Genomic DNA, 24,920 nt, shown 5'->3' with positions numbered 1-24,920 from the left:
CCATTTAGAAGTGTGCTTGAACTCTTGACTACCTTTGTGAAAAGAATTATCATCAAAACACAAGCACAGTGAGTGGCTTCATGCCCAAGAACTGGAAGAATTATCCCCACAGCTATGGATGCTTCGCCATAAAGACAGCTCCTCCCCTCCAGTGCCCAAGCCCTCTCACAACAGAGCAAAAGGATGATGCCCAGAGAACAGACAGTGTGCCTACTAACCATCCACCGGCAGCCCCACTACTGAATCCACAACTTGAACTTCCGTCTCAGTGACCCTCCCACACTGTCCATCAGAGGAGTGTGTTATGAAGCAATGACTACACTTCTGGGAGCCCCACACCAAGGGCGTGCTTGTAACCCAGCAGAGGCTTAACCAGAGGACGTACAGAAGAGAAATCACAGGGGAAACCACATCCAAAGGGAGTCCCTTCACCTCTCCTCAGAGCTCGTGTTCATTCTGACCTGACTGACTTCTGTCAGTTTCTGCCCATGTGCCTGGACCTCCTGCCAGGACCCGTCTCACTGAGGTGCAGGTGTGTGAGGACCCGTCTCAATTATCCAGCACAGAAGACTCAGGTGTTAACAGGGCAAAGGCAGCTGTCCTCTGGGTGCCCATGTAATGATGACGTCTCCACCGACATGCGGTCTTCTGAACAGAGAGCCACGCAAGGAAACGACGTCTAAGCTGACAACACTGTTCCCAAACTAATCTTTCACTGTCCCCTTCCAATAAGGGGCAACTAGCTTACAGCCTGCAAAACAAAACAAGACCAAGCCTGCTGCTAGGTTCTGACAAGCGAGGACACCCAGTAAAGCACAGCGGCATGGAGGGGAGTCCCAGCTCGTCCGGCAGCAGCGACGGGCACGCATCCAGAGGGAAAGGTGTGCGTCCCCCTGTTCACCCACATGCGCAGCCCCCAAGGACTCACCCTGCACACAAGTCTCCCCCGTTAGTAAGGACGGTCATTCGTTTTCAGAATAACTGACGAGAGCTACAACTGAAGTGTGCCGGGCACAGCCCACTTTCTATGTTGCTTTTCACAGTAAGAATACAGGAAGTGTCCCTGTGGTCCTTATTTTATAGATGGCAGACTCGGGCGAAGTTAACAGGCAGAAGGTCGGAGTTAGGGCCGACCCTGCCATCACCCCATCTCTCGGGTGACACTTCAATCCTGGCAGACACTTCAGTTCCAAAGCAGGTTAAGGAAAATGGAATTTCCCTAAAGGACCAGAACAGGCAGTGATTAGCCAACAAAAGCTACTTCACACACAAGGACCCGAAGTGCTCTCAGAGCCGGGATCTCGAATGTGGCAATGAGCCAGAGAGCTGCCCGCATGGGAGGGGCACGTGAACCCGGCTCGGCCTTCCCATCGCCAGCCTGAGCTGCCCCTGTCCTGAGCCTGAGGAGGACAGCTGATCATGAGAGCCTCCCACCAACAGTCCCTGCGTCACTGTGGGCAGGAACCGGGAGGTCAGTGGGGAGTAAGTATAAAATAGCAGAACGGAGTTTATAGAGACAATGTAAACGCATCTTTTCTCCGTCAGAGTCCAGGGTGACTAACGCCGCTAAGAATTCTCAGCATAACTATAAGCAACACAGAAATGATTTAAAACACAGGCCGGGTGGTTGGCTTTACTGAGCTACTTCTCCCCATGACAGAAGCATTTTAAAGAGGCTCCCGCAGAATTAATAGGCAGCAAATAAATGGATGTGTGTTCCCGGAGACTCGCTGTGTTACTCCTATCTGCCTGGGCTCCCACCCCTGTCAAACACGCATCGAAAAGCCACGTCTCGGGTGGATTTAATGGGTCGTCTGTGCATGCAGGAACCCTCTGGACTGACTCAGGGTGTCATCTCAATATGTAATTCTCCAATTATGGCATGACCTCGCTGAGACGCAGCCACAGACGCAACGGTGCCTCTTGTCACCAGGGCTGATTTCTGTTAAAAAGGACAGTGCTTCGAGCCGAGGTCACATGTGTTGGGAAATCTTCTCATTCGGCATTCTGCAAGCTGTTATTTATTTCATAAGTTGTCACAGCATCATGAAATAACTGCTTGACATTCTAAAACTATAGTTTTATTAAAGAGAGAAAAGTCACTTAGTAAAACATGGTAACAAACGGGAAGGCATTTTGTCAATGACATGGGAAGACAGGCTTTGAACAACAATAGGAATTCTAAAACTGCAGAAATAAATTTAAAAACGGGAGTCCCTGGGCAGGTCATCCCTCATTCACAGAAGGTTCTGGTGAGGTCCTGTCACCTCTTGCCATTCTCTTCCAGTGAAGTAGACTAGAGGATACCTGCAGTCCCTCTGACATCCCATCCCCCTCATCGTCAGCAAGCAGGATGCCTCCAATGATTGGGTTTGCCAGGGCAGGGGCAGGGCAACCTTCCTCCCTCTCACCACCTGATGGGGCTTGATGTTTATCTGATGGCAAACACACTCTTGTGCATTCACAACGGGAGCGTCTGCAGTTTCAGAACGTCCTAAGGCAAGAATGTTACACAGAAAATGCTGGTGGGAGAACAAGAGGGAGGCAGTGACTTTCTGTAGGAGGACAACAAGGAAGGAGAGCTTCAAAACCACGTGCTCTCAGCCCAGGATGGCACAGGGGACCACCGATGACGATGTCGAGCGCGTCCCCACTGCAGAGCAAGGCACACAGTCCCATCACCGCTGGTTCCTAGAGTTCCGCCATGCTGTGCAGACACCGAGTGGTTCGCATACAAAAGCCACAGGAGCATGGTCACACATGCATGGACACGGATGTTTTTACACACCACGGCCGTGCGGTAGAGTGCGTGATGTGGAGGACACAGAGTAACACAAAAATATGGGTCTTGAGAGAGGAGGCTAAGCATAATTTCTTCTCAAGAAAACATATAAAAGCAGCCGGGGTGAGAGAGTGCGAATGTCAAAGGTCTTGGGCCCCACCAGTCTCTCCCAGTTCCCACAGCCCCAACAAGACCCTGAGCGGCTGGAATGACACTCCCAGTTTCCAGTCCCCTGCGCTGGGCTGTCCTGCAGGCCTAGGCTCCACATCCAAGCCCAGCAGGTGTCTGCACGTCTGTCCCGAGAGAGCACCTCAGCTCATGCTCCGGTGACCGTGCTGCAACCCAAACCTCCCGTCACGCTCGTCGGGAGACCTACTTGTTTGGGGGCATCCGTGGAGGTGGCGTGGACGTCAGCACCTCGGAGGCCGTTGGACTCAAACACCACTGTGGGAACAAGGGGAGTGTTAGCGGCAATCGGGGCCATTACAGATCAAGCGCTCCACACAAAAAGACACCAGCGCCGAGCCCAGGGCTGGGAAACACCGATTTACCATCACACTTCCGAAGGGACTGTGATGCTGCCGCCCGGGGCCACTGCCCTTTTTAATTCGGACGCGGCTGCTGAAGAAAGCCTCACTGACAACGTTAATTACCAGCCTGTGGGAAGGGACCCTCCTCCTGCCTCACTTGCCATTTGGCCCCTGTCATTTCACATCAGACCGGCTTACTGTGATCCTTCACACTTCTGAGAACGGACCCTCCAGCCTCCCGCTCCCGGTGGGTGACACACGGCTTCTCAGCCTGACACGGTCTCGGGGCCGCGCGTTCCTATGGGCCCGGGGTCCGCATCCCTCCCGGGTGCCTCCGGAGGGTCCCGGCCACACCGTAGGGGCCCAGCGCCTGTCACACTGACAGCGGCTTTGATTTCCATGAGTGCTGGTGGCAGCATAGCTCATTCGCATATTCATTTCTGGGGAGTCTACTCTCTAATTAAAATGAAACATTTGCAAACAGGCTGATCTCAAATTAAACCACATGGCACTTGATGCAAAGAAAAATCTGTTTCAGGAGAGTCTGGCGCACAGTCACAGAAGGGGATGCGTCACCCTCTCCCCGCCCCCCACAAGGACCTAGGTGTCCACATATCAATGACGTGGGCGGGGGGGGGGGGGGGCGATGATCCCCTGCAGAGGACACCCACACCCCACGGGGACAAGGAAAGGAGGGGTGGAGGGACAGAGGGACGGAGGGACAGGGCGAGCCGTACCTGAGTGAGCCCTCATGTGTGCCCGCAGGTGGCTGGGCTGGTGGAAGCACTTCCCGCACTCCACACAGACGAAGTCTCCTTGGCGGGCCTGCGTCCGGGGCGTCCCTGGGTGGCAGTGGCCAAGGGGTGCAGATGCGGAAGGGGAGAAGAAACCATCATTAGTCTGTCTGATGCGACCTGAGGGGAGCTACCTTCCTTGAGGCTCCTCTGACAGAGCCAGGCACAGGCAGGGCCCCGAGCGAGCATGAATTACAGCGAATTAAACTCACTCCCGTGATGAGCCCGAACCGGCGGCTGTCAGGTGTGCGGCTCCGAGCAGCTGGATGCTCGCCCAGCCTTCTGGCTCTGTCAGCGGCACACCAAGCAAATCGGAGTGACATGGGTGGCCAGACCGGCGCCAGAACTCGGAGGCAGCAAGGCCGGCCCCGGCCCCGGTCGATATGCTGGGCCACGGGCCAGGGGCGAGCCATCAACACCTCACCCACTGGGCCCGCACCTGTGTGTCCCACGCTGTCCCCACGGAGCCCACAGGGAACACCTGGGAATGAGGCCCTGGGCCGAAGCACTGGCCTCAAGTTCCCTTCTGATCCTAAATGCAGTCAGCTTTGCTCAGAAAAGGGAGGCCAATATGCTCACTCATCTGAATACCTTTCCTGTTACGGTGTCTTGAAGAAAAGGCTAATTTTCACAGCATGGTGGCTCCACAGAGACTTCCCTGAGCTCAATGGTAACTCAACTCAATGGAGGAACAAGACACGGAACTACTCACTAGAGTTACCTCTGAAGCAACACATTTTTAAATGAAGCTCAGTGAGCTGTTTATGGACTGAAAGTGTGATATTTTAGCGTGAAAGGGTCTCAGTCAAATCAGCAGAACCCACGTCACGATTCCCAAATCAGATGCCTCCACAGATAAAACAACACACAATCGTTGATACGTTACAGGTAGTGTTCATGGAGAGAAGAAGCAAAGACAGGCACGAACCGGCAGGCAGACCTGTCTGATTTTTCACGTTGACAAGTCATTAACCCGAGCCTCAGAGAAATTCAAGAACTTTCCCACCCAGTTCTCAGTTCAGGAACGCAAAAAGCATAAGACACATCATAACCAACACTTGTCCCACTGTCATTAATGGAAAACCACTCACTAATGTTGGCAAGGGGCCCGTGCAACGTACAACAAGAAAAGCATGACTCAGCAACTTCAGCTGTCACCCGCGGGCTCCTCTTCCCAAGAGTTTTCAGCAAGCGCATGGGTGGAGGGAAAGCTCAGGAGGGCTGTCCCTTCTGAGTGAGGCCCTCCTGCAGGGGCTGGCACCCACACCCCCATGTCTCCACTGAGTCTGAGTACACACATCCAGTGTGAAAATGGCTACACCGCTGGCTTTGTGTTCAGGGACTCCTTTCCTTCCTTATTTGGGTCCAGGAAACTCTCAGCTCAAAAAGCACTCTGTTCCCCACTCCCTTCCACCACCCAGAGGTGCTCCCATGGAAACCTCCTCTGACGGCCACCGTGGCTGTCCCATTTTTCCAGGTACAATCAGACTGCTTCCCATGCACAGTCCCTGCCTACACGAGACACCTGCTAACGATGGTGACAGACAGCACGGCACTTGTGTCTGAAGTCACATTCAAACACAAGTCATTATAACGCTTTTTCCCTGAGGAAATCTCTCAGCTGGCTACTTCCTATCCAAACTACTACTCTACTCACCATTCTTACATCCTCAATTAAGGATGCATCAGCATACGTGCACACACATACACACACGCACACACACACACTTCCCTGCGCATTCTGCCAGAGCATTTTATCTTTACTTCGTAAAAGAAAGGACCCTTGCCCTTTGTGGTCAATATTATTATGCCAAAGCTACTGCAAAATTCTGAGTTAATCAAAAGGTTATGAACTTCGTTAGAATTGAAGCCCACCTGGTGAGCGGCAGCGCTAACACTCTAACCCCGAAACCAGAGGTGTGCAAAGTGGAGTCAGAAGGGAGGAAGCGGCCTGGCCAGCCTTCCAGGGACGCTAACCCTCGTCAGATGCTCACCCTTGTCTGAAAGATTCAGGCCAAGGAAGCACAGTCTTTCAAATCATCATATTACTGCGTCCCTGGTAGAAGGGATCATTTTTAAGGGCCAATAAGAAAGACCTTACATAGTATTCTATCCAGCACTATGTCATTCCCGTTAGCTTTAGTTTTTTTATTCTAAAACCCATACTATCATATACCATTGGCTAGCCACAAGTCTGGAAACACAGATGATTTGTTATTTTATTACTATTCTATCAAGAAACCATTCATGTTATAGTCACGTTTCCAGACTTGGCAGCCACTCTGTGGAACAATGTTTTTTCCGTTCGTAAAAGGTGAGTCGGCGAGCCCAAGGGAAGGGACAGCGTCACTTCCTCATAACGCCTTCCTCTTTTGGCAGCACTTCCAGACTATCATTTCTTCACAAGCATCTTCCACCTGAAACATGTGTGGGGAAAGGTCTCTGAGAACTTTCTTCCCTCCTGAAAACACCTGATGTCTTCGAGACCCCGCCTGAGAGCAAGGTGCTGTGTGAATGGAAACGTCACTGAAAAAAAAAATCACAGAATCTCACTGGCAGCGCCAACTGCATCACAGACACAACAATGCAGTTCTCCTCCCCTGGAAGATTCTCTCCCGAGGCTTTCTCTTCCCTGGCTGCAGGCGACACTACAGGTGTAATCGATGGCCAGCACGCCAAGGGGTGACCTTCACTCGCAGATGACACCCCAGGAGGAGACATAAAGTGAATGCATCAGACGACAAAATAAGAGCCAGAGTGCCCACAGACTCAGAGAATAAACGTGATTTGGACTCGAGATGAATTAGGAGAGAACCCAGATTCAGGATGCAAGGGTCCACTGCCCACAAGGTCGAGGAGGAGCGGGCACAGCCACAGTGGACAGCAAACCTCAGAAGGGGCGGTTACTGGCACGTGAAGCGACATGTCTATGATGACGCCCCTGCCCGAGCTGCAGCAACAGGCAGTCTCCCTAACAAGGACATTCACACGCTGGTCACCCCAGGGACCTCTCACCTCTCAGTCAGACCACACCCAGGCTCTGGGCTGCCTTCTGCAGCAACAAACACCTCCAGAGCTTCCTAAACACACTTGCAAAGGAGGAAAAGGAATCAGCGAAGTACATAGGTCAGACTGTGGGAACCGGTCCAGCTTAGGGTGCTTGGGCGGGAGCGGGGCCCCAGGAGAGGCTGAGAGCCGTGGCAGGAGGCGGCGCACTACCATGGGAAGGGTTCAGGCGGGTTCTCATCTGCCCCCGAGTTGAGGCCAGGGCCCAGCAGAGGAAAAGGTCACCTGGGGGAGGCGGGTCCCTCCTTACCGCGCGGCTGCTCACATGGCAGCCTGCAGAAGTGGATCTCGGCCCCTCCCCACGCTCAGGAAGCTCTGATGCTACAACTGCACTTGTTAGTGGAGAAGCACTCAAGAGGTGAAAACACCTCCCCTGAGCGACCCCCGTAAGAGCGAAGGGGAACACTCAGTCCTGCCTATGTCAGTGTGAATGTGAGAAGGGTGATCGTCCAGGAGAGCACAGGTGCTTCACGGAAGGTTGAGCACTTTTCACATTTAAAAAGTAAATACTTAATTTCTTTTTTTTTTAAGCCTTAGGACCAATTATATTTTTAAATTTTAAGGAGAAAGGAAACTATGTCAAGCTCCTTTGTATTTCTATCTCTGTCATTTGAAATTCTTAAAACCTTGACTTCAAACTCACTTCTTTTTTGGGGGGAAACAATAAAAGCCACAAGCAGGCCGCCGGGCAGCACCGGAGACCTGAGGGTGGGTGTGGTGTATTGGTGTGGGTCTGGGTCACCCGTGCAGCCGTGGGGCTGGAACTAACTCAACTGCAGGTCGGGTTACGGGGCAGAGGTCACTGAAACACTGCAAACGTGTCGCTCACACGCCGTGAGGGTGCAGTAGGGGAAGGACTGGGCCGGCACCCGCCGACTGTCACCTGTCACCTGGGTCCAGAGCGTCTCACTTTCGGGTCCAAGAAAATTTGTATCTAAAGAACTGAGGCCAGTATCAGATCCCAAAGTCTGACCTGTGTACTTCTGATCCATTACACAGCAAATAACCTGCACGAGTGGAAACTATGGCTGACTGTGTCAAGCTCGCTCGATGGAACTGAGACCGGAAAAAGTGCAACACTGAGCTGTGTGGACGCTGTTTCACCACCTACCAGGAGGCTTATGCCCAGGCACGTGTTGGGCACAGAGCACCTCTGCCAGGAGACAGGGTGAGAACCTTAACCAGGACCCACGGGGTCTCACTGCTTCTTACGAACACTCAGCATAAAGCCTCGCAACTCCTCTGGGCGCCCAGGCCCTCGACTCCACTCCGCAAAGTTCACAGGGAGTGCTGACTGTGATGTGAGCAGGACCCACATGGCTCAATACTTTTCAGAATGGGAGCCGAGGCTGAATGCAATGCAAGCTCCACCAGACAGTCTCCAAGGCTGTGCAACGCCCTAGTTTTCACCTAGTCGAGAAACACCCCATGTTTTCTCTAAGGGTCAACGTGAAGTAAAGCATCACCGGCCAGACCGAGGTGGCTCAGGTGCCTGTGGACCGGGGCTGGTCCCAAAGTCACAGGAGAAGAGCAGGAACTTAAACTGGCACGTGTCTGCCCAGCACCATCACACAGTGGATTCGGGGTGCCTCTCTGCTGACATGACCTCACCAACCCTGAGCCCCATCCCCCAAAGTGCTTCCAGCTTAATGGGTGCTGAGGGGCCAGTTCTCAAAGGTCACAGTACTCAGGAATCTGCTTTAAGAAAGTGCAGGTGTAAAAAGAGAAAGTGCAGGTGCCAGATGGACACTTCTGTCCAAGCCGGTGAGGACCGCCCAAGGTGAGAACTCAGGGACAGACTCCACAGGGCTGGGTTTGTCTGGGTGGTTTTACACGGGAAACACTCAGATTTCCCAGGGTGCTTGGTGCGCAGTGAGCGTGACCTTCAACTGACGATCAAGGGCATCATACCCAATGGGGCACGTGAAAACCTGCTGGCGATTCCTTGTTATTACTGCTAGGTGTCCACACTGAGGGACTGGCAGGGAAGGAAACGGGCATTTAAGGAATATTTTTTCCAGAACTAGCGAAAGTCCATTCCCCAAACTTTACATGGAACATTTCTAGTCTACAGAGGCTTTGCTTACTAATGCTGGCACACTGATGTATAGAGATATATATATATATTTTTTAATTATATACAGTCAAACCTCGGTTCTCGAATGTCTCCCATCTTGAACAATTCGGTTCTCGACCAAGTTGTTCACGGGGAAAATGTCTCGGCTGTTGAACAAAACTTCGGTTCTCGACCCAACAACCCTTTCATGCTAATACCTGTATGATCAGTCACGTGTCTCTCAAGCTACAAACAAAGGAGAGAATGCACAAGTTGAGTCAATTTACCGCTACACCTCACGTTATTAGCATCTCAGGAAATTGTGCTGTGAAATATTTTCAGGGTATTTTTGCTTTTGTGGCTGCTCATTATTATTATTAAATATATACAGGAAGTCACTGTGGGTCCTAACAAGGTTAGTGATAGCAGCAAAGGGAAAATAAAAGTTGTGAAAACAGTGATAGAGCTTCAAAGAGAAATAATTGCAAAGTATGATAGAAGCTAATTTTCCAGAGTAATAGAAATAAGAAAGGTTAAAACAGGGAATCATTTAGGGGTCTGGAACAGATTAATTTAATTTACATTATTTCCAATGGGGGAAAAAAATGATTTGGTTTTGAACAAATTGCTTCTTGAACAGCCTTCCAGAATGAATTAAGTCTGAGAACCGAGGGTCCACTGTATACGTATAATAAAACTTAACAAGGGACAATGAGCATCTGTTGAAACTTTGCTTAAAATATCAAAGAGGTGAAGTGCCATGGAGGCGGCCTGCTCCTGTCAACATCAGCGTGGAGGAGGTGGAACTGTTTCCAAACGAGCATCCCAGGAGGCAGCCCCAGGGCCACAGCTTAGGCGCCGCAGCAGGCGGCACTCCCAGCCAGAGGGGCACTCCCAGCCGGAGGGCGGGGGGAGCCAGCTGGGGCCACAGCTGGGACGAAGGGAGGGACAGCACAGCTTACCTCTGTGCTCGGGCGCAGGGCCGCTGGCCCCCCAGCTCTGGCAGAGCGTGGCCAAGTCCTTTGGAATGTAGGTCTTAAAGATATTGAGGATGTCTAGACGCTTCTCATGGCCCTCGGGCGCCGGCTCCTGCTTGACGGCCTGCGGGGTGGGCTGGGCCTGCGGGGCTGTGTTCCCTCTGGAGCCCTGGCTGGCCTTGGAGGGGGGCTCTCGGGGAGGTAGAGCAGGGCCCCCGTCGTCTTTCACCTGCAGCTGACCCTGAGGCTGAGGGCTCAATTTGGCTTTCGGTGGGTCCGGGGCACTGTGCTTATTTGGGGGGCCCAGGCCAGCCCCCAGAGGGGCAATGACATGCTTGTCCCCCAGCCTGCTGGTGGCCGGGGGCTGGGAGCCCACCCGGGCAATGACAGTGGGTGTGGGGGTGGCACTTCTGCTAAAGCCACCACCCGCCGCAGGCCCGGGTCTGGGGCCGGCCTCCTGCTTCGGCCTGGGTGGAGGTGGCTGGGCCAGGGCGCTGTGCTGCTCTGGGCCATGGCCTGGTTTGGTCTGCCGAGGCCCCTCGGAGCCAGCTGCCCAGAGAGCGCAGGGGCCCCCCAGATGGCCCTCCCGGCTCTTAGGCATGCCGGTGGCCTTTGGGGTCCCACCCAGGGGCAAGGAGCTGCCTTTGGGCCCTGGAGCGCCACCCGGGACCTGGGTGCGCGTGAACCTAGCAATGGGCAGAGGCTGGCAGTCTTTGCCCCCAAGGGCAGGCGGGGGGCCTGTGCGTCCACTCCGGACGAGGAAAACCAAGTTGTTTCTGATGCTCTTGTAGCCGTTGGGCTGCGTCCACTGGGGGGCCATGGAGCTGCAGCTGACGCGGTGCCAGATCCGCTTGTGCATCCACAGCACCTCGGGGTAGTAGGTCTTGTGGCTGCAGTAGGGACACGGGTACACGGCCAGCGCCGCCTGCAGCGAGGAGGCCAGCTCCTTGTGGCTGGGGTCGTCCCGGGTCGACCTCTCGCTCAGGTCCAGCGGGATCAGGTCTGGGGCCAGCGCCCTCCTGCCCCCAGAATGCTCCTTATTGTGCAGGTCACAGGGCTTCTCTTTGGGGTGGCCAGCCGGGCTCTCCGAGGATAGCTGCAGGGCCGCGCCTTCTGGAAAAGCCTGACCTGCATTCGAAGGGAAGTCTACGGCGTCCCTAAAGCCGCAGACCTCCTGCTTGGGGTGGCACGCAGGCATCTTCAAGTCCACAGAAAACCGAGGCAGCTCCGGTCTCCTGGAGGTCTCCCTGCTGCGGTCCTCACGTGCGGACACGGGGGCTGCCGTTTCCGCGCGGGGCCCGCCGGGGTCCTGTCCTGGCAGGGTGCGTCCAAGGCTGTGACTCTGGCCTCCATTGGAGAGCAGGAGCTGAGCCACGTCTTCGGAAAAGCGGCGGCTGTGTGGCTTTGCCCCTGAGGATCAAATGTAAAACGTGAAGTTACCATTTCTCATCAGAACAGAACAAGGTACAGAAGCACAACCAGGCGCTGGGTGCGGAATCAGAGGGTGCCCGGCTGGAATCAGAGCGCTCCAGAGTCTGGCTGGCTCCCCACCGCACTCTGCAAGGAGCCAAGGAGCTGGCCACCACCAAGGGCGAGGTGACGTTTGGGGCGGGGCGTCTTTTTTTCAATTGATTTAAATGATTTAGGCGACTGTAGAGGAAAATAAAATAGCTGGATATTTAGTTACCTGTAACAACAGAGTCACTGGTTAACAGGGTGACTAGTTCATCCAACACCAGGAAATGCACTTTCTTACACACAGACTTCCCAGGCTCTCCGAACTGGGGCTACTGGGGGGCTGCAGGATCACCCCCAGCCAGCTGTGTTAAGGTAAGAAAACTCAGAGAGGCCAATATGCAATCCATGGCCACGCTGCACAGCCGGAAAACAGCTTCGTCTGCCCAAGGGGTCCTGGCTGCCTCCGAAATCGGGCCAGGACAACCTGGCCCGATCCCAAAAGGATCTCTAGAACTCTCTCCTGTATGGTCCGATGTTCAAGTCCAAAACCTCGACACCAAAGCTCTCCTGCACAGGCATGAAGGAAAGGGGCAAGTCAAGCCACTCATCCCCACCCTTCTGGGGAGACACCTGCACACGTCCCAGCTCTCTGCACCTGGAGGGTCCTGCCTGAGCGCACGTGGACCGCCTGCCTCTGCGCGAGGACTTGGTGTGACCAACCTCGTCTCTCCCCAGGTGGATGCTACACACTGCGAGATCACGAACGAGCGTGGCTGGTCTGGCTTCAAAGCTGAAGTTTTAAAATTTCTGCAACATCGGACTTGACAATGAGCAAGTAGATTTAACGGGACTTGAGAAAAATCCCGTCTTAAGTTTGCACTGGTGCCCTGGGTTTATTTAACTCTAGGAGTCAACATTTAGAAGGTGTAAGAAATGTTGGGTCCCTTAAACCTCCATTCTTCCTCCCTGGGAAGAATGTCATCTTGTTGCTGCCAGTGGGACGGGGATGGGTTAAGATCAGGCGTTCTCTCGTGAGAAGCCCAGTACTGTCAGTTGTGACACAGGCTGTTTGGGAGATTTTAACACTCTCTTGGAATGTAGGGGTCTGCTTACACAGAATGCTCTTTAAGTATCTGAGTATATTCTTGGAGTTGAGATGTGGGAACCCCACGCTCTTCAGAAGGGATCCTCAGGAGAGCACCCTTCTCAGAGGCCGTGCCCTGGGAGCTGAGGCTCATTTCCAACCAGGAGGTAAGTAGCGAGCCACTCGCAAGCAATTCGAAAGGATTATGTCCACGTAAAACATAGTGTTACCTGTATGTTGTCATCAGCAGAAATGGCGAGGAGCCAAATCAAGGAGGGATGCTTTCTGCGGCTCCAAAAAGCTCACAGTAAAGTCAAGTGCGCTCGTCTGTCACAAGTGGTACCCGTGACCACTCAGAAGGTGGGCAGCCCTGGCAAGCCCTACTGATAGAAGGGGCCTCCACCTGGAACTAAAGGGGGGACCATGCTGGCCTTGGATTAACTCAGGCTGCTGCCTGTTGTGTCAAATTCACTTTTAAATGTTCACAGAGCAGCGTCTGGGGCTGGGAAGCTGGTGTTTCCCATACGGAAGGACCATGGACTCACGGGAGGGCTGTTGGTGGAGCCTCCAAATTGAGCAGTGAGGCCTGTGCCATCTGACAGTGCACTTCTGGGGGGTCTGCAAAGCTCCTCCCAAGTCCCAAGCATCATGCTCCCAGAAAGTATCATCAAACCTCACAGGCGAACTCCCAGTGCCTCTGATGGAGACACGGAGGAAGAAACGGACAGCAAATAACAGACGTAACACGCCAAGTCCCCCGCGAGGCTAGGCAGACTGTTACCTAAGGAAACTGGTCACCCGAAGAAAGACTACTCCCCAGTGGCCAGCTACCTCCAGGGGGACAATCAGGAATGGGGACGATGGGTAATCTGAGGTCAGAATGAGCGAGAGGGGACGGCATGGGGTAGCTATGTGCTTCTTCATACAAGGCGGCCCGCTTACCACTCCCAGGGCCCTTTCTCATGGAGGTTCTCTGGTCAACAGGGCTGGTGAACCTGACCTCAATAGCGGACTCTGGTCAGCTCAGAGAAGCACTCAAGGCCTGCCCTCTGCTCTCCCCCTACCCCCGACATCTGCGAGCCAGCAGCCCCTAAGGCACTGGAATAAACCCACAAGTGAGGGGCTGAGAAGGGCTGCGAAGGGCTGCCCTTGGCACCGTCAGGTCCGGGCAGGCGGAGAGGAGTGCTGCCCTGCTGGCCCCCAGGGGACAGGATTCACAGGATTCAGGGCCGCTGCTCCAGGTTCTTCCGTGCCATTTCCAGTTTTATTCACGGTCATTTCATCTGCAAGGTGGACTTCCCAAAGAACTCCGTACCACCACTATCACCACCGAAAAGCAGGCCAGGCCCCCACCCACCAGCACAGAAGGGTCCCCTCCCTGCAGGATCCCAGCCCCCACCGCCATCCAGCCCTTCATGCTGGTCACCAAGCTCCACGAACACACAGCTGCCTCAGAGGCGGCATGCAGCAAACACTTTATTAGATCACAAGGAAGACGGCTAGGAGTTTGAGCCGTCTTCCTTGTGATCAGACAATGCACTTGATCTTCACCGGGAGGCTGAGTGACACCCTAAGAACAGAGGCTCAGGAAGCCCCGCAAGTCACTGTGGGCACAGGGCACCTAGAGGACCTGCACTGCTGTCCAGGTGCTGAAGCAGGTGCCAAGCCTGCAGGAAGCACGCGTGTGTGTGACCCCATACGCATGCATCACATACGTGCACATCACATGCACACTCGCACACACAGTCGTTTTTCCATGGCTGCTCTCTCTTTGGCCCAATAGTTTCTGTGACTCACACACACACCTTACATTACTCCATTTCTTTCTAAATAGGACCTTCCTGGATGTGGTTTTAGCACTGACCAGACCCACATCCCAAGGCTGGGGGTGCCGGGCTCACCTTGCACACGCATCTCACGTTGGAACCCCCACCAGCCCCGGAGGTTCGGGGGTGAGTTAGGAGCTTTCAATGTTTGGAACCCCGGAGGCAGCATCTCCAATGCACAAGCACAGTGCTGCCCCAGAGATACTGATAGGGTGATTACGGCACCTGGCAGGGGGAAAAATCACTCCCCTTTCAATTTTTATTAACTTTTTTTATTGTGATGAAGCATGAAGGAGGTGGCAGGAGGGGGTGGGGGGCTGGACCCAGTGACTCGGATTCTCCAGGGACTCACCTCCCAGGCTACCCGTGAGCACAGAGCCCCCAGGACTGCCCCCCGCACCCCTGGGAATACCGCCTGGCCAGGGTCCTGCTCAGAGGACGCAGAGGGACGTGGGGACATGAACAGCCAGGGAACCCAAGGAGACACAGCAAGACCTGCCCACACCCCCTCTACCACCGCCCAGTAAGCGCAGGTCAAACACGTGTCTTTTTCCTCCAGGCCCTTCATCGCGTAACAGAACATGGAGCCATGCAGCTGGCTGTGCACCACACCAGAGGGCAGGCTGGCACGCCCGCGTGAGAGGGCTACCTCCTTCCTGCACTTTTCACCACCGCACTGGGCACTTAAGTCGCACTGAATAGCAAGACAAGTAGCTTGCAGAAACTGTAACACAAGTCAAAACATATTTTGTCACTGACCTGCTGGGGAAGCAGATTAGATCAATTCCATGTCTCGGTGTTCTGGTTTATAAACTAAGAATAGTTTCAAAATATTTTATCCCAGGTTTGGGGGGGGGGGGCGGGGAGGAACCTAAGAGCAGTACAAAAGTCCCTCATCGTACAGTGTGATTCCATTTATTGAAAGGGTCCTTCAGGGGACCTTCTGACCGCCTTGGGGACAAGACGGGACATGGCTGGATTTGGAACACCGAGGAGAACTGGGAGCTGAGCCAGGGCCCGCCCAGGATGGATTGAAGGGTGCCACACGGTCTGTCCTCCCACAGCCCGCCATCATTTTTATCAGTGGCCTCGAGGAAAAACTGGGACTGGACGAGCTACTCGGACCCAGAACTGACACTCAGCTCAGAGGGACAGCCAAACCTTCATCAAAGATCAAAGTTTTCAACAGGGAACAAAGGCTCAAAACTAACAAGATAAGGGAGAACAGAAAGTACAGGAAGAGAAAGGTATGCATTAAAGCTGTGCTTGAAAAAGACTCTAGGCCAGTGGTTGGCAAACTGCAGCTCGCGAGTCACATGCGGCTCTATGGCCCCTTGAGTGTGGCCACGAAGTTTCAATCGCAACCGCACGTGGTATTTTGTGGAAGAGCCACACTCAAGGGGCCGCAGTTTGCCGACCACTGCTCTAGGTTCCTAGGGGACCACAAGCTCAGAGGGAGCTGCCGCAGCCCAGGGTTTTAAATGGAACCAAAGAAAGCATCCTTAGCCACAGCCAGGGAAGCAAGAGCACCCATGAGCATACGTAGTCAGAAGAGCCCAGACGCAGCTCTGAGACACACACACATTGAGGACAGGAGAGATGAGGGGCAGGGTGTGTGGAACAGGTTGCCCCGGGGGGTGGGGGGGGGGGCATTTCTGGAAACCAAGTAATATGAAGAATGGCCTGGCCAGTGTGGCTCAGTGGTTGAGCATTAACCTATGAACCAAGAGGTCACAGTTCAATTCCCAGTCAGGGCACATGCCCGGGTTGTGGGCTTGATCCCCAATGTGGGACGTGCAGGAGGCAGCCGACTGACGATTATATCTCATTGATGTTTTTATCTCTTTCTCCCTCTCCCTTCCTCTCTGAAATCAATAAAGATATATTTTAAAAAAATATGAAGAATGACTGCAGGGACTTGAACTTTCCTCTATAAAGGGGGCTGGACTGCCATAAACTTTGCCTTTCACTCAGGACAGGAGGGAAGGATGGGTAGGTGGATGGGTGGACGGAAGAATAAATGAGTGGTTCCTGGAGGGCAGCACCTGGCTGCACACCAGAGTCATCTGGAAAGAGCATGAACCATCAACGACAAGAATTTCCAAAATCGGTGCCTAGACCAAGAACCAGCCTTTGGGGGAGACGCCTGCTCACTCGACTTTTCTAAAAAACCTCTGGGCAATTCTACTTGTGGCCAAGACTGAGGGGTGCTGGGGTCGCTACAGGACAAATACTAGTAACTAGAGTCACCGAGATCAGGTTTCTGGCGAGGCTGCCAGGAGGAAGCACTGCGGCAGAGCCAGCGAGCCCTTGTCACCGAGCGGCACGGGGAAATGGGCATCAGCCCCAGGAACAGGGCCGACCGTCCACGTCGCTGCGTGAGGTGGTCTCAGTCCTCCATCGCTATGGCCTGAGAATGAGCAGAGAAGTGACCCCACAACCCGGGGTTGCACACGACGCCTGCAATGCCGTCATTTCTCTCCTGTGCAATTGGCTATGCGTCAGTGGTGTTGCAGGTAGGCGAGAGGGATGGGAGGTGGAAACACTTTTTCTAAAAGTGCTCTGTCATTGCTTCACTGTGAGGAGCCCTCTGCAGCTGCAGCAGTCGCTGCGTGGCCAGGCGCACAGGCTGCAGGCGGTTCCGGGTGGGAAGAGGCATTTGGGTAAGAAGAGCCTCATTCCTACTCCTCGCTTGTCACGACCTCACTCCGGACAACCAGCTAGCGCACTTCAGTTTGTCTATCGATTATTATATTGCTACAGTTGTTTGTCTCCTTTTTATCTATAATAAAAAAAGCGTAATATGCTAATTAGACCGGACGTCTTCCTGAGGAAGCCGGGGCTGTGAGAGAAGCCTGGGTCCCAGGTGCCTGCTGGTGGCCAGAGAGAAGCCCGGTCCCAGGTGCCAGAGCAAAGCCGGTGCCGACAGCCGGGGAAAGGAAGGCCTACTCTTGCACAAAATTTGTGCATCGGGCCTCTAGTGTTTATTATGCTTTCATAGATTCCCAGTCTTTCGGTTAAAACATAGAAACTAAAAGCAGAAAGGAACTTCTCACGAATGCAGCACACCGAGCACACAGCCATGAACCTTTATCTGGCAGTGGGTCTTCCCGTCTCCAAACACCCTCAGTAGGCCCTTTACGTTCACCCTGTGGTCCATAGCAGCTCTGTGTCCACTGTTCGCAGAAGTTCTGCAGAGACTGACGTCTCCTGCCCCAGGTTCCCCATCCCTTACCCAGGGTTGTTAACACACGTGATGAATTCTGACGTGAACTCGAGCCTCACCTCACAGGAGCTGGGCCTGCCACCATGACTCCAACACAATGACCGGGAAGGCCGCAGGGGAGGGCAGGACAGGGACAGGTGGTGAGTGTGGGGCCAAAGGTCAGTGTGCTGAACCCAAAGGGCAAACAGTGAGCAACCAGGGACCATGGAAAACACATGCTTTCCCCGCTCTCTTGGTTGGGAGCATGCCACTCAACCCCCCAAACAATTATATTTTGACCCAAAAAGTCAGCTGAGGGCTCAGATATGACACCTCTGCACAGAGACCCACAGTGCAACAAAGGTGAGGTTCACCCTTTGTTCTCAGTCCCCAGCAGAATGAGGAGACAGGTCAGAAAGGGAAAGAGCAGCATATAAGGACAAAGAGCTGGTTTCCAGATGAGGTGCAAACAGTGTGGCAAAGTGGACTCAGCCAACAAGGCCCTGGGGTTGGCGACGATGACTCTTCACCCAGGACGTGGCATTCGGAGGCTGAAAGGATGCTCCAGGTCACGCAAGGAAACGCTCTCCTGGGAGGCACTGAAGCGGGTTCAGAGCACAGAGGAAGGCTTGGAGGGAGAGGCGAGGAGGTGAGGAGGAGGCGTCAGGAGAGTGCTGACCCCACATGGCATCGCCAACACCAGGCTTCCTGCAGGCTGAACTGTAGGAAACTTGGGGGAACTCGGGGGACACTGGCAAAGGGACGGTTCCCCTGGTCACGCTGCAGCAGATGGGGAGGGCCACCCACCACCTCCTGCGGCCCACGTTTCAGAGACAGGCCCTCGCTGCTTCCCCTTCCTCCTGCCGCTGCCACTGACCCCGCTGGGCTGCAGGTGGAGTCGGAAGTGATGCTTCCCCCAAGCCCTCCTGACACAGGGCAGCTTCCATTAGCGGCCTACTCTCTCCATTCACGTCCCCAGGGACCCTTCGCACTGATGACCCGGGCGACAGCTGGCTCAGGGCTCACAGCAAACCCACGTTCGGGTACTCGGTTCTCCAGCCAGAGGAGCTGTAACTACTGGGCATCTTCACACCATTCCTACTCTCTGAGAAAGGTCTACCAGATGAACTCCCTACCTAAAAAACTCTCGTAATTAGCAGCTACGGGATTAAAGAGAAATTTGAGATGTCAGCAGTTAATTCTGGTAATTGTGAATTTCTAGCCACTCATGTCAAATATGTCCTGTTATCAAAGCTTGACATGACAGCGAGAACATTACAGCTTTAAGTAGTGTTTCTCTGAAAAGCCTTCCTTTGTAATTTTTCAGCTGTCTTAGAAGGGGTGACTGGTAACCAAAAGGTACAGGCCAGAATAAAGGTCTGATGTCTCGAGAGAAATGAGAACAATAGGCATCAAGATTTAGTTCAGCAAAAGTTTCGGCTTCGATATCCAGGTGACTTTTCCATTAACTAATGTGATGTAAAAGCTTCCTGTGCAGGAGAAACACAGTTCACGCTGAACCACACTGCCCGCCCCGGGCTGGCTGCATCTGGACGCTCCCCTCCTGGAAATAAAAGGAACCAGCCAAACTCGGTATCTGCCCTATTTACACAGAGGGCTGCCCCGGGAAGCGTGCTCCCCAGGGACCTACGTTCAGGGGCTCCTGGTCCCAGGGGTTCCAGCAGACAAGAAGTCTGAGGCTCCCAGACCAGGCCCCACTGCCACCAAAGTGAAACTAGCAGCAGGGTCAGCAAAGGACAGCTTTGGTCTCCAGGGAGGATGGAAAAATAATTGCTTCTCATAATCCAGTACCATAGTTCAGCCCTATGGTCAGAAAAATTCCTCTTAAAGGAGTGTGTTAAAGTTCCCTCACTTCTGCATGCAATGGAAACTACAAAAATAATGCGGATCAAGTCTGAGCGATGAGGAAACGAAGCTCCCTGGCTTAGGTGACGATATATACCATTCCATGCACAACACAAGCAACGTGAACCACAGTAACAACAAGAGAAAAGTCTAAGTCATAAGAAAAATGATGGGATCAGCACACTGTGAAAACTGAGTCATCCTACATTAAAATGCTTACACATGAATGAGTATTTTGTTCCCCAAGTTGTTCCGGCTATTTCTTGTGTATAATAGAATACAGTATACAAGTACTTACATTCATAGAAACCTTTATGAGTATTTCATCAATTTGGAAGTCATATTTTGATTTCTCAAGAAAAAAGTTACAAATTAAATACTGAATTTCTAACTAAACAAAGTAACCTTGTTACACAAGGAAACCTAAAATTTAAAATCCGGGAAAGACATTTTTCGGTGACTACAAAATCAACATTTTTAAAGGTTTAATCAAATACCCAGTTCTACTCACAGCTCTCAGTTACTAAACAGTAGTTCGCCCGCCATCAAACACAGTCACATTCTAGAAGCCTAGAACTTACTAATTGCTTCCTCATTGACTGGACCATAAAACCACATCACCGGGGCTGTCGGGGTTGTTTTCCAACTCTAACCCAGGCTGAGTGAAGGAACGCAAGTCTACTTTGAACGCGGCTGTAATGTTTTATACACACTCCTTCACCCCCAAAATCTAATAGCAAACTGTAACTTGGCTGTTTGGGGGGGAAAAAAATGCAAAGACATGTGAAAAGAAAAGGAAAAATTTTCAAACCATGCTTTGAAGGAGGGGCAGTTCCAGTTTGCACAGGTAGAGAGAGCAGTCAGACCTTAAGAGACCAGGGGCCCAGAAAGACTTTGGAAGAGAAGTTAACACAGTAAGTCTCCAGCATGACAACGATGAGTTCACACACAACACAGCCAGCCATCTGTGGTTTCAAAGTTTTTCTGCTTGCTTAATTATCCGAAAATACAAAACCCGAATTCTGTGCATGTACATGGAAATTATAATGATCCTTAAAAAAAAAAAAGATGACTTACTAGTACAGTCTTCAGATTTAAAGTCAGGCACGTGTCTGACTTGCAGAACAAAGGCCATTTCATAAGGACGGGTCTGTGCTCAGCTTGAGGGCAGCAGGCCTCCAGCCCAGCGGCACTGGCGCCGGCGCCATACTTAGCCTCGGCCACTAGGTGGCGCCTGCGCACAATGTATAACCCACTCCTGCCTGGAGCTATGTGGGTGGTCCTGGATTCCAGAAAGGGGATGGAAGAGGCATCTACTTTTAAACAACAGGTATTTATTAGTGAAAGACAGGCACCAAGAACTTGCTTTACGACCCATTAATACAATCGTGCGTATTTCTTTTGAAACACAGCTTCAGGCCATGCATCATCAGAATGGCGGTTCATCAGAGAGTCTTATGTTCCTTCATCAATATTTTAAGAGGATTAAAACATGGAGAGCTTTAAATTAATGATATACACTGTACTGGAATTATCTGGCAAAAATCCGTTTAGGTAAAAATAACACATTCATATGCATTAGACTTTGGGGACCGGCATTATAGTACCTCCAAAAGTGCAAAGCTGCGAAAATTTATTCAATTTAGTACTCTAGTCACTGCCTGAAAGCATTTTAGTGACTTAGTAATAACTAACTTTAACATGTTTTCCAGTAGGTATTTTTACATTGGCTTCAAAGTAGTTCCTCTCAAAGTTAAAACAGGTATGTTCCAGGGGTGTGGACACCGTGTCCAGTCTAAGAAGGCAGACTCGTTTAATTAAAGAACACTGTCATGGGGAGACTCAAGTCTGTAGGTCTGAGTCCTAGTTCCAGGGCCACGTCTGATCCCAAGTCCACCATGGGAAATCACCTCATCCAGTTATGCCAGCGGGGGGAGCGTCCCTTCATTCGACGAGTGAGGGCTGCCCCCGTGTGCCCGACACTCTGCCCGGTTCCAGCGATGCACATTACTAGCCCTCCCGGGGCTTCGAGGCAGAAAACCAGGAGTAATAACTTAAGACCGTGTGTGAGGAGGAGGGAGGGAAAGGGAAGCCATTTCTCCAGCTGGCTCTTCCCTCCAGTCTGCCCGGTGACAGACAACACAGACGGGGCACTTCACAGGGTGCACGAGACACGGCGTGTGAGGTGTGGTGTTTACATCCCTTCACAAACACAACTTTGTCAAAACTGAAATTATTTTCATTCCTTGAGTATTTTCACGTGTATCTTCTATCAAGCGGACTGGATGTGCTAGCCACAGCCCTTCTGAGCATTCGCCAGAACTTGCTAACCCCATGCCCACAAAGTGAAAACTATTATTTAACAGAGCTAAATTAGATCAAAGGAGCATCCCACCTTGCCTCATCCGACAGCCTCTCCCTCTGTCAGAGCTCCCTGCGGGGAGAGCATGGCTGGTCCCAGCCCAGCACTGCAGAGCCGTCAGCAGAGCAGTGGCTGTGGGGCCTTGTGAGCCAGGTTGGCCACCACATATCTGGCCAGTAATCTCTCCCACAAAAGGAGGCCAGGCACAGGTATGTTACAGCCTTTTATGGGTGTAAACGTATAAATGAGAATAAAATATGTAGATTTTCTGTCTCTCCAACATGGTAAGTTCAAACTATTATAGAAATATTAAATCTCAAACGTTCCACTTCATCAGAGACACTTAGTGGAAAGAACTGCTTTATATATTTTACTTAATAATTTAAGCAACTCTTCTCCAACTCCATCACTAAATGTTTCTGTAACCTCAGGCAGGCTGCCTAAGCCACATACTATGCTGAAAGGATTATAATTACAGTGTTCTTTATTCAACGCAAAAAAACAAGCATATACCAGTATACATTCTCGTATGTGAATGTCTTCATCCCTTAGTTTTCTCTCTTTATCTAAAGAGACAATACATGTATCCCCTTTGCTGTGTATCTTCAGTTTCGCCCCTAATTTGTAGCTCCCCTCCAATTTATGCAGTTTTGAAAGTCAAGACAGAAAAATCACAAGCCCTGAGGCCACAATGCCATTCGGAGGCTCGGAGCATCTCTGGAAAGCCCCAGCTACTGACGTGGGTTTTCTCAATCACTGAGTCATAGTTCTATTTTGAGAAGGAGTTGCAAAATCTTATTTCTGTGACTGTTTTCCAGGAGGCCTTGGCTAAGCAGGAGCTCTGCATCTATGAATTAGAGGTTTGTAAAGCTATGTGAAGGGTTTTCCAACAAATCCTATTAGCTGGACTGAAAAGGAAGTGCCCTCAGCCCGGTCCCTCTGCCCCCTCTGGCCTGGCGTCCCTTCCCTGGCTGTCTAAGAAGGCCCTGCAGCTGGCCGGCCAGCCCGAAATAACTCAGGGCTGGAGCTATCTGGGGCAAAGGTGAGGACCACGGGGGCCAGGAAACAACGGGTCAACATGGCCGAGTATGAAGAGTGACAAAGAAAACCAGCATTTCTGAGGCTGACTGAGAGGCGATTCCTGGACAGCGAGGACATCACAGGGCCTGTGCGTGTGCCAGGGTGCATATGTGGATACATACATGCGGGGGAGATGACGGCGGCCCTCCCAGGGGGTGGGGCGGCTCTCTGAGGACATATTTTGAGGGCACAGGACATCTCAGCCCCATCTTCTACTTGCTAAGGATGCCATCATGTTTGATACTAATTAATTAATTCGCTCTTTAAATAAAACCTTTCAAGGCAGGGCAACGCCTCCTGCTGACTTCAGTGAGCAAAGCACACACGACTGTTCTCGCAGGGGGAGACGGGTGCTAATCAAATAACCAAGAACAAACGTGACCTCCCAGAGACGAAGGCAGCAGGCCCAGTGCCTACCAGAAGGTTCCGCCACACTGCCTCGCTCTGCCTGCTCCACCGTCCACATCCAGGATACCTCCCCGCGACCCGTGTGATCTGAGCTCTGCCTGTGCCCCCACGTGAGGGGACAGTGCCTTCAGGGACAGGGGCCCGGCTCCTCTGAGCACACTGAGGTCGCTAAGGCAACAAGCAAGAGGCACAACTGCAGAACCGGAGGTGCCTGCAAAAGCCGCAGCTGCTGTTCCCTAAACTCAATTTCAAGAACAGCAACCACTTAGCGACTCTGACATCTTACACTGTCTTCTCTCCAACCAAAAAAACACCTGGATCAGGCTGCTGCGTCCCTGTCCTCCTTCATTTCCCACACATGCTGGCAGCTCACGACTGCACACAGGACTGGACAGCAGGTCTGCTGGCTGTGGTGGCCGAGTTGCACCACAGGGCGGAGAGTCGTAAACCACATCTGAAAACAGACTGTGCTCACAACGTCGGCGATCCACGCTGCTGAGTCATCCTGCCACCACCTGGACATCACGGCCACGCTCACTGGCCACGCCAACCTGCGGCATCTCATCCCCCTCACTGTCCAAGTCTGCCTGTCTGTCCTGATGCTTCTCTCCTCACACACACAGACACGTGTGCACATGTGTGCACACACAGTCCCACGTGTGTTATCTCAATGCAGTCACACACAGGAAGTCGCATGGGTGCACACCCGTTTTGCACACACAGTCATGCACACAGACAATTTCCCACAAGAGAGCCCCAGGATTTAGACAGGGAGGACCGTGGGATCAGTAGTGTCCAGCCAGATAATTACACACATGACCCAGAGTCCTGAGAACTCGCTCACTCTCCCACAGCCAATTTCAAAGTCCAGAATGTCAACCAAAGGAATACACCGTCCTTTAGAAGGAGAAAAGTGTGTGTGTTTGTGTGTGTGTGTGTGTGTGTGTGTGTTAAGGCTATTTTTAAAAGCTGAGGGCATCCGTCCATACCCTTAAAAGTGACAAATCTTACAGGCCACATGTGCCAAGCAGCACACACACGGGTCCCATCTTTTCCTGTATTCAGACTTCTATGGACTGTATGATTATATAACACACACACACCAAATCTACATGTAGCTGCAAAAATGAAATGGTTATTATTTTTAGAATCTGGGAAAAACTGTATTAGTCACACGCAATAGTCACCGTGACTTCCACACCACAGCTCCGCTGAGAGGACACAGGCAGAGGACGAGCGGCTCTCTGCAAGCGCCAACCGCTCCTGCTCGGCCACGTCTGGCACACCACACCCTGCGAGCTCTGCCCAGCATCCCAGACCCCACACAGAGCCCAGCCCTGGGCAGGAATCACACAGGTCCGCTCGGTAGAGGATCAGGTCACCAGGGCGAGGGCTGGCCTCTAACGAGGCAAAGCTGAGGGAGAAT

The 24,920-nt window shown here is 52.4% G+C and overlaps 1 protein-coding gene across 5 annotated transcripts in view; it reads right to left on the bottom strand.

The window, feature by feature from the left end:
• Positions 1-24,920, bottom strand: part of ZNF516 (zinc finger protein 516) — an 86,202-nt gene that overhangs the window by 4,731 nt on the left and 56,551 nt on the right. For 3 of the 5 annotated variants that reach the window (XM_036322087.1, XM_036322086.1, XM_036322085.1), the window contains exons 3-5: positions 10,191-11,615; positions 4,050-4,154; positions 3,159-3,226 (exon numbers count right to left, since the gene is read on the bottom strand). In XM_036322087.1, the coding sequence (XP_036177980.1) occupies positions 3,159-3,226; positions 4,050-4,154; positions 10,191-11,615 (1,598 nt within the window). Of the gene's footprint in view, positions 1-3,158; positions 3,227-4,049; positions 9,475-10,190; positions 11,616-24,920 lie in introns of those variants that run through there. The other 2 variants (XR_004969950.1, XR_004969949.1) reach the window with 2 other exon arrangements.

This window comes from Myotis myotis, unplaced genomic scaffold (assembly GCF_014108235.1).
Source record: "Myotis myotis isolate mMyoMyo1 unplaced genomic scaffold, mMyoMyo1.p scaffold_m19_p_9, whole genome shotgun sequence".
Taxonomy (NCBI): Eukaryota; Metazoa; Chordata; class Mammalia; order Chiroptera; family Vespertilionidae; genus Myotis; species Myotis myotis.
This window is presented reverse-complemented; position numbering and strand designations above follow the sequence as displayed.